The sequence below is a fragment of the Neoarthrinium moseri genome (assembly GCF_022829205.1).
Source record: "Neoarthrinium moseri strain CBS 164.80 chromosome Unknown scaffold40_Wmoseri_CBS_16480, whole genome shotgun sequence".
Classification (NCBI taxonomy): Eukaryota; Fungi; Ascomycota; class Sordariomycetes; order Amphisphaeriales; family Apiosporaceae; genus Neoarthrinium; species Neoarthrinium moseri.
The window spans coordinates 365,987-378,174 of NW_026055154.1; the positions used below are offsets into that span (position 1 = coordinate 365,987).

Below are 12,188 nucleotides of genomic sequence, written 5' to 3' on the forward strand. Positions count from 1 at the left end.
GGTCTGGTATGTGTTGTACTCGAACAGTACAAGTGGTAAAGATGGGCTTGAAGTGTCTCCGCTGAGAGGCATGATTGACACAGTTCCAGCGAGTTCGAAATGTCGAGCCTATGTAGTGCACTCTATGCGTTGGGCGATGAACTCGGAAACCGTTCTCCGGCCTTCAGCTCGGAACATCGTGTCATTGTGGAATGCTCCACTGACGGCCCTTCTCTCGCTATCAAGACCAACTTCAGCAGCCCGGTCGTGAAGCCTCTGGCTCAGTGTTGCGGGAACCAGCTCGTCCTTGGCGGCTTCAAGGATAAGGATCCGGGGCGATGTCTGGCTATCCTTGTACTTGGAGGAGATCAGGCCAAGATTCGTCAAACTATCAAGATGATTCCGGAGGAAAGGCCATAGGTACTTGTAAGGCAACCACTTCTGGGGATAAAGAACCTCCAGCATCGCACGTATAGAGGTAAATGGCGTCTCCAAGATCAGAGAGTTCAGGCGCAAGTTGCTTGGCATGGCATGCTCAGCTGCGAGATTCGTAGCGATGCCAGCACCGACACTTTGCCCCCAGAGGAAAACTTGGGCAGGCCGAGGAGCGTCTAAAGAGCCTAATACTGTGCCATCTCTGGTCGTGGACTTCTCGTGAAGGTGAGAAATCCACTGAAGTGCCGCAGCAGCATCGAGTCGGATCCCTCTTTCAGTAGGACGACCCCGTGACGTCCAGTAGCCCCTGTAGCTGAGGCACACGAAGGTAATCCTTGTGGTATGAGCATCTTCATGCAATCGTCTCTTCAGCATACACAAAGCCGACGATAAGTCTGGGAGCCTCGGCGGCGTAGAAGAGGCATTTCCTGGGAAACACTGTTAGAAAGCTTTCTCTCCAAAGGCCATCACAGGTGCGAGCGAAAAGGGATTAGGTGTGAGAACTAACCCTGACAGTAGAGAATATAGACGCTTGAGTCTGGATTCTGGGTCTCCGAACCATTGGGCGGCTGGCCGATGTCAAGATCGGCAACACAGAGGGCCAAGTCTGTGCCGTCAGTGGCCCGAGTCCTCTCCTCTCGCCACTTGATACCACCACACTGGTTGGAGTAGTCTTCAATCTTCTCCCACCGGGCATTCGGAGGCATACCCGGCATGTAGATAATCTTATTCTGGAATATCACAAGCATGCAACACTTCCATGTCCACAGTGCAACGAACAGACCCCCAAAGTAGACAGGGGCAAGGGCGACCCCTTCGAGATGGAGATGCCTCCTGCACGGCAACGTGGGTATCACGACGCGAGAGAGCGTGGAGGCTCGTGATTGCACGGGCCGGGTGCGCAGCACAGCGGCGGCAGCGCGGCTGAGAGGCAGCATGCTGGACGTAGAAGGGGCATTATTGGAAAGAGATATATGCAGGGCAGGGGGGTCAGGGGGGTCCGGGAGGTGCGAGCAGCTGCATACAGATCCAGGCCTATAGGAAGTCCCAGGGAATACTCCGTCGGCGAGAGAACCCAAGACGGCCTAACTAGCTCTCAAGTGAAAGCGAAGAGAGCGCACATAATTTGGCTGCGGTTGACCGCATGGATTGGATAGACCTAGCTACCGGCCGAGGCTTGCCAAGCGAGCTGGAATTGGTGGATTCCAGGCGCCAGGCACGGGGGCACGCCATACGGACGGGCTGCTGGCACCCCGCTATTGACGTCCTTCAGGTGGGGCCCTAGAACCCTGGGATCTCGATACCAACGGGCGCCCCGCGGCAGGCGACAACCGGCTCCTCTGCCTAAGATAAGTCGAGTCCAGTGCATGACTGAGGTGAAGTAGATCCCATCTAGCCTGGACCCAGCAGAAAGACGCAACCAGGGCATAAACAAACAAGCTTCTCGACTGCCCAGTACTGCTGGCGGCCCTTTCCACTCCCACGGCGATCCTCCAGAACACCACAGCCACCACATCTCGAGCCCGACCTGCCGCCAAAATCGCCATGTCTGCACCAGCCAACGAGAACGGCGACGCCGAGCGCCGGTCGCCGGGCCGTCATATCGAACTCGTCGAGGACGATGCCCACTCCGAACGCGCCGACGGCGACCACAGCCCGGCCCTCACGGACAGCAAAGGCTGGGACGGGAAGCTGCGCCTAGACCGTACCGCCCTGCTGCAGAACCCCGAGGCCATCTCGGATCCAGAGTACTCGGACGACGAGAATGTCTTGCCCGGCGAGGAGATCTCGGCCGACGAGGGTAAGCGCTTCCCCAGTATGTGTCCTCTGGGGTCTTGTGGTTAACCTGGCCCTCCCATTGTAGATCTGCTCAACGACGAGGACCCCGAGACTGAAGACCTTGCGCTCATCCAGTCACGTATCGGCAACATTCCGGCCCTCCGGCTCGAACGCTTCAGGCACGCGGCTCGGCTATGCCTACGCCAGAACCTTATCCAGCACATGGACGGCTTGTCGTCTCTCGGGCCCACGCTGCAGGAGCTGGACCTCTACGACAACCTTATTGCACACATCCGGGGCCTCGAAGACCTGACCAACCTCACCACGCTGGACCTGAGCTTCAACAAGATCAAGCACATCAAGCACATCGACCACCTCACGAAGCTCACCGACCTGTTTTTCGTGGCCAACAAGATCAGCAAGATTGAGGGCCTGGAAACCCTGGTGAACCTGCGTCAGATCGAGCTTGGCTCCAACAGGATCCGCGAGATCAAGAACCTCGACTCTCTGAAGAACCTCGAGGAGCTGTGGCTGGCCAAGAACAAAATCACCGAGATCCAGGGCCTCTCGGGCCTGCCAAAGCTCCGCCTGCTCAGCATTCAGTCAAACCGGATCAAGGATCTCTCCCCGCTGCGTCAGGCCCCGCAGCTCGAGGAGCTGTACATCTCGCACAACGCCCTGGAGAGCCTGGAGGGACTGGATGGCAACACCAACCTGCGAGTGCTGGACGTCTCGAACAACATGATCAAGAGCCTCAAGGGCCTCGAGGGCCTCAAGGAGATAGAAGAATTCTGGGCGAGCTACAACCAGATCGGGGACTTTGCCGACGTGGAGCGGGCGTTGGCCGACAAGGAAAACCTCACCACTGTCTACCTGGAGGGCAACCCCCTGCAGCTCAGGCAGCCCGCACTGTACCGAAACAAGGTGCGCCTGGCACTGCCGCAGGTGTCACAGATCGATGCCAGTATGTTTTTCTCTCTCCCTACTAGGCTCCTTCACAAGCATCACGATGACTGACCCTTTTTCCCACAGCCTTCGTCAGAACTTGATTGTCTGGCAACGCCGAGTCCTGACGAGAACATGAGACTTTTTCAGTCATGTCATATTGCATAGCCTGGCGTTTGGGGTAATTCTCGGGGGTTGTGATATCATAAGGCTACACAGCACTTCTGGGGAAGAGAATACAGTCAGAAGGGTCGATCAAATCGCGACTTCGGAACAGGCAGTTGAATACGACGGCTGCCCCTTGCGGATGATGGTGAAGAAGAGAGTTTCACATGAGAAGACGCCCACGGCTCGCGCCCAGATGGTCTTTAATTTATTTATTTCCTCGGGTTACAGTTGCACATATACCATGCTCAGCCCTCGACTACGAGAATATGATATAGGGATAGTCATCAGATGGTCTAAAACTGTTTACCATCTACTCGCTTGTGTCCCCGGGAGGTGTATCTCCAGTGACGAGAGTCCTGCGCAGCGGCAACCTAGACCTCTAGCGTGGGCGTGGTGTGTACTGAATGTTGATTTTGTGTTCGTCGGCTGCTTTAACCGAAGATCCACATCTTCTGAGTAGCGAAGTACTATTACGCCCTGATTAGCTTGCGGCCCTTTCGTGTGAAATCTCAACATGGCTCCCAGGAAACTTACGTTGGATGGCTGGTTGAAGCGGATGTTGCCGTCCTTGGCGGAGATCTTGTCAATATCCTCCTGGGCCAGGTCGAAGCTGGTGCAGTCCAGGTTCTGGGCCATGACCTCGGCGCGGCTGGTCTTGGGGATGACGGCCAGGCCGCGCTGGGTGGCCCAGCGCAGGAGGATCTGCGAGGGCTGCTTGCCGTGCTTGGCGGCGATGTCGGTGATGAGCGGGTCCTTCATCAGGGGCACCATGGCCTCGGCGTGCTTGAAGCCGAACTCGAGGAACGAGGCCGGGCCGAAGGAGCTGTAGGCCGTCACGGCGATGCCCTCCTCCTTGCACAGGTTGAGCAGCTCCTGCTGCACCAGGTAGGGGTGGTGCTCGATCTGCAGCGTGGCGGGCGGGATGCGGGCGTAGCGCACCATGTCGTAGATGAGCTGGGCCTGGAAGTTGGAGATGCCGATGCTGCGGGCCAGCTTCTGGTCGACCAGGGCCTCCATGGCGCGCCACGTGTCCTGGATCGTGGTCTTGGAGCGGATGATCTTGTCGCCCTCGTACTGCCAGCCGGGGGGGTACCGCACCGAGGGGTCGACGAACTTGAGGGCGCCGGGGAAGTGGATCAGGTACAGGTCGAAGTAGTCGATCTGCCAGTCGGCCAGCTGGCGCTTGACCACGGGCGTCACCTGCTCCGGGTCGTTGAACGTCGGCCACAGCTTGGAGACGATGAAGAGCTCCTCGCGCTTGACCAGGCCGTCCTTGATGGCGCGGGCGACGCCCTCACCGCACTCCTTCTCGTTGCCGTAGTCTGTGGACGGGCCATTGCGTCAGCGGGAGTCGTCCTCAACGGAACGGTAGAAGTAGAAGTGCGCCGGGGCACGGGGCACGGGGCACGTGCAAGAGGAAAGAAGTGATGTCGGCGGTTGAGGGAGGCTACCCAGGAACGGCTGCTAGGGGAGTCGGCCAGGTGCTTGGCGCTGGGGGAACGCCAATGGGGGCTGAGACCGTCTCTCCGAATGGGCGACGACAAGGGTTCGGGTCTCTTGGGCCCCTGGGGTTCACTTGCCCATTGCTCCACAGCGGGGTAGCGACAGACAGGACAGTGGGACAGGACAAATAAGCCGGCAGAGAGTGAGGGGTAGCTTCTGGGAGCTCTGTCTCGCTTTCTACACAGCTAATTGTCCCGAGATGTGCATGGGGATGTGGGTTTGGACCGATGGATCCAAGTGTCATGGGGAAGCATTCCGTGTCGTGGCTCGAAGGCGGACCAATTTGGACATGCGCACGCGCAGCGCAACGTGTGCGGGAGGGACCTCGTCACTTACCACAAGCACCGTCCAGCAGCCTGTAGCCAGACTTGATGGCATTGTAGACGGTGTCGGCGCACACCTTGTTGTCGACCTTCCACAGACCAAAGCCCACCTGGGGCATCTCGTAGCCGCTGCTCAGCTTGATGGTCGGCGTCATCTTGTATGCGCTGCTGTGATTGTATCGGGGGAAAACCGCTGCTGTCGTCGTTCGCTTGAGGACGGGCGTGAAGACTCGTGAGGGGATTCGTGAGGGGGCTCGTGAGACAAGAGATCTTAACAGGAGAGAAGGCATGGGGAGAAGAACATCAGACCGAACAGGGCGGGTTGGCCGGCGGGATCTGGTTCTTATACCTCGACCTTTTTTAATTTTTTTTTCCCTTTCTTCTATTTCAGCGTGTCATCATACCTATGCAGAGAGAGGGGACCCGACACCTCCACGCGAGGCTACGCGCGGGACAATAACCCGCCCCTCTACGTGTCGGGTATCTATCTCATACTGCATCTGGTGCTAGGGGATCCCAGCTATTGTGCATTGGCCGCAAGACTTTGTCGTCGTCGCCCAAGGGGCAGGAAGCTCTGCCATGTGGTCGCCTGGTTTGGGGACAATTCTCTTTTAAACGCACGAATCAGAGGCCAGCGCCAGACACATTCAAAGCACCGCCAGAGTACCACCCCTGCAAAGAGTGGCGCATAGCTCGGTGTAACTTGCTCTCGGTTCGCCCCTGATGAGACCTGTGATACTAGGCCCAGCGTCACGTTGGCTGGAATGCACAATCGACGTACTTCTTGGCTCAATAGTGGGCCGCTCATTATATCAAGGTGTCCAGAGATACAGAGGCTTCGCCGAGCCCCGAGATGGGGCTGCAGAAGAGCAATTTAGCCTAATATCAACGGGACGGCTATTCTGTCTCTAGCGGCCTTTCATCCAAACCCACTTCTGCAATAGCACAGACTAGAAGACTACAGTGGGAGCACATATTTCCATACAGATTTCCAGGACGCACAAAATTTTGGAGATCTGCAAGATAGCGATCGCAAATAATGATTCTGAAACAGTCCCTCGTGATTGATTTGCAAATCAAGATCTTGGACCCCGACAGTGTGTCCATCGTTTGCGGACGTGCAGAGAGTTTACCGTGGCAGCATAGCATTTATGCCAAGCGTTCACGACGGGTCAATACAAAGAGCGATTAAACATATCAAAAGTCGAGACACAAACACATTCGCACTCTCCAAGGGATGCTCAAACTGTTAAAATATACTCATGTCTTAAAGTCATATTTGGATATCAACGATACATGTCCTGCCGTTTTTCTTCTCTACGCCAGCTGTAGTGGATAAGAGAGTAAAAGTCTTCCTAATCCAGCGCTTTTGACCTGTCATCCAACACGTCAGGTTCTTATACAATTGGGCCGTGGCCTAACATTGAGTAACGACTACTGTACAGTACCATCTCCTTTTCAGTGTCCAACGTGGGTGATAAAGTAGAATCGCGTCAGGCCGTGAAAGTGGCAGCCTTGACAGTCTTCACTTCATAGGGCCTGTCGGCCACGTCGGTTTCGTTGAGGTTCATTGGGGCCGTCCATTCAGGTTTCAGGAATTAGAAGCGCTTGCAATCGAAAGCCCTTAATTATGGAATCAGTACTTGTCCTCGTGTCCACGCGCGTGCTTAGTTTGACTTACATCGAACGATGCTCTCAACTTCCTCAGGCGCGTTCCCGAAGATTTCAACGGCCTCACACTCAACGAATCGCCCTCGCCTACCCATGATAAGTACTCGGTCACCATATGCTGCCCCGTAAGAAGAGCCAGAGCCCTAAACCCGCACTCATCGACGGCACAGAAGAAACCGTCCAAGGAGCCGTACACGGGCAGGTACTCTTCCGCCTTGCTCAGGATATACCCAATCTCCACGCCAGAGCCGCCTTCAGACACGAATCGGAGCCCCGTGATATACCGCGTGTTGAAAAAGTGGACGAAGGAGATAAACACGCCAGTCAGTCGGTCGGCAGGGATTTCCACCTCAGCCCTGTATACCGCTCGCCGCACTTCTCCAAAGGCGAGCGGTGCATGGAACCTTGACGTGCTCAGGATCTTCCAGTCCGTCTCTAGATCGGCTCCCTGCGTATCCCATATCCAGTCGGGGCCTCCCATGAGCGGGCTCATCTTGGTAATCTGGCTCACGGCCTCGGTCAACGGCTTTATCGTCTGGTTCCAGATCCGCAGCCGATTGCGCTCCCCGAGACAGACCCGGTTGAACCTCAGCCTTGTCTTTAGCTGCCAGTACAGCCTCGTCCAGTCGGTTCCCCGTACCTCGCTCTCGGGAAGCAGGAATGCGTCGAAGAATGCGTGCATCTCCCGCTCGGGCCAGAACCTGGACCTGAAGAAGTGCTGCGTGAGCGGCATCGAGGCCATGGCGCGCGACGCAAGCCGGAGGCTCGCCACTGCCGGCGACTCTGTATATGATAGCAACAGCTCCTTCAGCTCCGTGGGAAGCAAAGCAAACGGGTCCTTATTTCCCATACTGCCGCCCGGGGACTTCCTGCCCCTGCTGACCGCTGGTTCTGGGCCGCCGTTATCTGTCTCATCTCTCTCCGGACTCGGCCTGATCCTCAAGTTGGCCACCAGCCTTTCGATCTCCGGGACCTTGTAGGGATCCGAGAAGGTGCTGGGGATGACCAGGTTCGAGTTTCTCCCCAGCAGCACGAAATGCTCACCCTTGGTCTGGTCCCTCATGGTGCCCATGTACAGTCCACCATAATTGTGGCCCCAATTGGGCACATCGCTGCCGCACGGCACACTGCACAGCACCCTCCACAGGGCAGGCACGTCCACGCTGGCGGGCGTGACAGCCTGCTCCAACACGGCCCAGCACGCCTCGTGAAACACGAAGCCCCAGGCGAAGTCGACCTGCTCCTCGGCGGGCACCTCCGGGCCCGGCGGTTTGACGTCCCGGACCCGGACAAGGCCACCGGCCGAGGGATACAGGCCCGGGTCGCCCTCCTCAAGGCGCTGGTGTGCCGCGGCGGGGACGACGTGCTCCGGGTCTTGCGGCCGCTGGAAGCCGACGCCCGACAGCGTGGGCTCCGCGGAGGGGTCCGGGCCGACACAGTAGACGGCACGGTAGTACTGGGCCCAGCCGGTGGTGTCGGGCTGGGCGCCCGGGGGGACGAAGCCGCACAGGCCGCACGTTAGCTTGCCGAAGAGCGCGGCTGCTGCCATGCCGAGGGTACGGGGAGTGCGGCGACTGCATGCGGGGTCCGCCTGCTGGCTCTGTCTCTTCTTGCACTGGGCTCTCCGGGTGGGTGCTCTCTGTGTTCCACAGCATCAATCACACCGTTCCGTGGTGTCGATTGAATGCTGCGGCTCTGCGGGTGGGACGCGGACCAGTCCCTCTCGAAGGACAGGTGGTAGGAAAGCCCGGGCATGGCGCAGGTGCCTACTCGTACCACCCGGGGTATCCACTCGCTGGGCGTTCGGCCCCGGCCCCACACTCTGATCTATAAATGACATAACAAACACCGGGCCTCGCCCGCTAGCCGTGCAAGACAGCTACGGCTGCCGAAAAACAGGATGATTGCCATGAGGAGGGCTTTTTTTCTCGCTAGCGCTCCCGGTCGTGGTCGGCCTGGCTCAAGCCTTCCAATTCCCCTTTCAGGCTGGTGCCAGCGAAAACAGCCAAGCATGGAGGTCAGAGAACTGCGACAGACAAGGTTACAAAACAATGGGAACCCCAGCAAGGATCAGTCATGCGGAGCCTTTCATTGGCTTTCGGCCCGGGAAAACGGCACGGGGTCATTCGACATGGTTCGACTGACGGGCATTGCTATGTCATTATTACTACGAGTTATAGTCCCAGAGGATCAAGGAATAAGCTATGAAACTACTCCTGTGTGTAGTACACAACACGTATACGACAGCCACGAGTGATGACGAGAATTATGAGAATGAGTCCATTCTGGAAGTCATATTCAAGTGCAAGTATTGAAGTGCAAGTATCTGTATAGTAAATAGTGTTCAACCCATGTTCACCTTGGCCCTAGATGCCATCCAGGCTGCACCATCATTGCTGGCTGTTGGATGGTGTTCCGTGTGATGAATCCGTCGTGGGCTATGCAACTCCCGCTAAATGCACACGACGCGCATGCCTCACGCTTCCCCTTTCAACTCGCCTTCTCCTCCTCCCAAGGCCGTTCGGTTGTCGGGCCCAGTTGACTTAGTGGAAGACTGAACTCCCAGGAAGGGTATATGGTAAAATTGGCGCACCCGAGAATTGTATTATGTACATCTAGAAGTGTTCCTTCCAGAAGCGGAACTTGACCTCTCTCACGGTCGCGGCATTAGCAGCCTTGTGGATGGAGCGGGCTGGAGGAGTCTGTTAGAGCTGAGCATAGATGTATAATCGATTGAAGACTTACCGGCTGCGGACGGACCGCAGAAGTACACTCCGACGGTGGTCTGCATGCTGCCTTCCAAACCACTGATATATGAACGGTCCAAAATACCATCACGCATGGTCTCGAACATTCTCTGGAAGTTGGGTCGGCCGAAGTTGGTACGGGCCTTGAGCTCAGTGAGAGGGTCAACTTCCGCACCGACCGAGTTCAGAACAATGTTTTGCGTGGTGTCCATGTCGAGCTTCTGTGTCAGGTAGGTGTGAATCTTCAAGAACTCGACACCGTTGCTGCCAGGAACTCGGGCAGCCTCAGTACTCTGCTGCTCAAGAGAGGACAAGAGCGTCTGGAACCACTCGAAGGAACCGGTATCCTTGCACACCCAGATGAACTCAACACGGCGAAGACGCGTGGGAGGGTTGGGACTGTTGCGCAGATGCCAGATGTTCTTCAAGATGGAAGCCCAAGGTGTAACACCAATACCGGTACCAATCAGAACAGCAATTTCGTTGTCGAACACGTCCTCGGCTGGGGCTCCGTAAGGGCCATCGATTCGGAGCAGCGGCATCTGCTGACCATTTTGCAATGCGACTTCATACATTCCCATGGGGTCGACTCCCTCGTAGAGCTTAGATTGAGCGGCACCGGCACCGACAGCATCACCCAAAGCCCGAGTGAAATCACCAACTTGTCGCACGTGAACAGAAACGTAAGGGTCGTACGGGCACGACGTGATAGTGAACGGATGCCATTGGAAGCTCGAGACTGAAGGCACCTGAAGGAAGAGCCACTGTCCAGCCTTGTACTTGAAAGACGGCTTGTTGAACTGGATCTCGACGACATCTACAAGGAAAGTTAGTCGACGTGGCCGTACGGGCCCTCACCGAGGATAACTTACCGTATGGGTGGCGGACAACGCGGGTGATCTTGGTGGTTCGCTTGGCGCGAATTTCACGGTACAGACGCTCGATCAGGTAAAACCCTCCAGCGAATAGCTCATACCGCCATCCTAGATAACCAATACAGTGACCCCAGTAATCATCACCTGCGAATGGCGAGAAGGGCAGAGCGGTGTCACGGACGAAGCAACCAGTCGTGTGGGTATAGAGACCCAGCAAGAACGGAATAAAGAGGTGGTGCGTGTACCAGAAAGTCTCGAATGACTGTTGTCGGATGCGTTGGTGAGCAGTGGTGTACATCAACAACATGCAAAGCAACATGACGTGACCGGTAATTCCACCAGCTTGAGCGTAGTGGATCTGGATGGCGGTGACAGGCCGAATTTGCGTTTTCTCAACATTGTAGAAGCTAGAAAGCGTCAGAATTGTCATGGTACGCTTGCTTGTGTTTGTCAAACTTACTTGACGTAATGGGACGCAGTGTGGATGATGGTAAACAGCAACATGGCGTATGCGACCTGTCGATGGAACCAGATGTTCTCGTCCAGTGGCAGGAACTTGACCTTGGGCCGAATCCATCGCATGATAGTTCGACAAACCGGCAGCAGAATGATGGTTCCATCGACTGAGAGCACCAGACCTGCACCTCGTGACAGCCATACGGAAAACTGAAGAGTATTCAAACCAGCCAATCTGATGTCGGACTCTTGCTTGTACCTGTGACAGCGTTAACAATAGTTTCCCCTTGAATGTTGACGCTTTTGAACACCACTGACCATCCATAGGCAAAAATTCCCCAGTGCATGCCCCAGAATAGGATGTGGAAGATGAGCTTGCTAGCAGTAAACTGCTTCTTCAACAATTGGCCTACACCCATCGTGCCGGTCGACTGTTCCTCCTCTTGCCCTGAGTATAACCCCAATTAAGTTGTCGACCTGCGACAGTACAGACGTGAGCCGCTCCGTGAGCCACTGTACCAACGGCTGGTTTTGTTGTCGAGTATCCAGATGGACGCGGTTCGCGATTCCAGAATATCCCAAATCGATGGCCAGTTCTGACTCTTGTATATTCTCCTCGTTCCTTGTTTTTCTTTCCCTTTCCCCAAGCGCACAAATTAAAACCTATAATCCGATACAGAAACGAAAACGATCCGACAGGTAAAGAGCGATCTGAGCCAGCAGGTAAGGTGAAATGAATGGTGAAAGTAGAAGGGCTCGTGGGAGAGGCGGATCTTCTACGTCCTTGGCGCCGTGATGGGAAGAGGGAGGGAAGAGAAGTCAGCGGATGCAGGGCGGGCAGAAAGTCATAAAGGTTATGATGTTGCAAGGAAGACAGGGCCAGCTACGAGACGGACTGTCAGCAGCCACTGGTGGGACCGGGGTATCGAAGGGTGGGCTCAGATCCGGCGCTCGACAGAACCGTCCCTATGCAGTAAGGAGGAGACTGATTTGTTCGGATGTCAGCGGCCCATGAAACCTCCTGTCCACTTGTGATAATGCCTGTCCAGTGTGTTTTCGCATGGGGTGTGGCGATAGGGCTTAGAGAAACATGCGACCCAGCGTGATGATGAGACCAGAACAAGAGGCGAGTGAAGAGCTGCGCTGGTTCGGCCGTGCAGCCACGACGTCGAGATGCACGGGTCGATCAAAGATTGAGGCTCACGACAATGGCCAAGCTAAGCTTTGCCCCCTCAACGGCAGCAAGGACAGGGTATAATTCCCCGTAGATCAGACGTAGAGGCGGTTTCGCACTGGCCTTGGTGCGG

At 56.2% G+C, this 12,188-nt stretch overlaps 5 protein-coding genes across 5 annotated transcripts; 1 reads left to right on the forward strand and 4 right to left on the reverse strand.

The window, feature by feature from the left end:
• Window positions 1-108: 108 nt before the first annotated feature.
• On the reverse strand, window positions 109-1,352 carry JN550_009166 (uncharacterized protein; the record flags this gene model as incomplete). Its single annotated transcript, XM_049321209.1, has 2 exons — window positions 109-842; window positions 923-1,352. 2 exons carry the CDS (start codon window positions 1,350-1,352, stop codon window positions 109-111), a joined length of 1,164 nt encoding a protein of 387 aa, XP_049169001.1.
• Window positions 1,353-1,959: 607 nt separating this feature from the next.
• JN550_009167 (uncharacterized protein) lies at window positions 1,960-3,242 on the forward strand (the record flags this gene model as incomplete). Its single annotated transcript, XM_049321210.1, has 3 exons — window positions 1,960-2,230; window positions 2,279-3,157; window positions 3,226-3,242. The coding sequence occupies 3 exons, from the start codon at window positions 1,960-1,962 to the stop codon at window positions 3,240-3,242; spliced, it is 1,167 nt and encodes a 388-aa protein (XP_049169002.1).
• Window positions 3,243-3,737: 495 nt separating this feature from the next.
• Window positions 3,738-5,287, reverse strand: JN550_009168 (uncharacterized protein; the record flags this gene model as incomplete). The annotated part of the gene is made up of 3 exons (XM_049321211.1): window positions 3,738-3,773; window positions 3,841-4,628; window positions 5,146-5,287. 3 exons carry the CDS (start codon window positions 5,285-5,287, stop codon window positions 3,738-3,740), a joined length of 966 nt encoding a protein of 321 aa, XP_049169003.1.
• A 1,481-nt stretch (window positions 5,288-6,768) lies between these two features.
• On the reverse strand, window positions 6,769-8,352 carry JN550_009169 (uncharacterized protein; the record flags this gene model as incomplete). Its single annotated transcript, XM_049321212.1, has 1 exon — window positions 6,769-8,352. One exon carries the CDS (start codon window positions 8,350-8,352, stop codon window positions 6,769-6,771), a length of 1,584 nt encoding a protein of 527 aa, XP_049169004.1.
• A 1,066-nt stretch (window positions 8,353-9,418) lies between these two features.
• JN550_009170 (uncharacterized protein) lies at window positions 9,419-11,300 on the reverse strand (the record flags this gene model as incomplete). The annotated part of the gene is made up of 5 exons (XM_049321213.1): window positions 9,419-9,495; window positions 9,549-10,367; window positions 10,423-10,832; window positions 10,886-11,140; window positions 11,200-11,300. 5 exons carry the CDS (start codon window positions 11,298-11,300, stop codon window positions 9,419-9,421), a joined length of 1,662 nt encoding a protein of 553 aa, XP_049169005.1.
• Window positions 11,301-12,188: the final 888 nt, after the last annotated feature.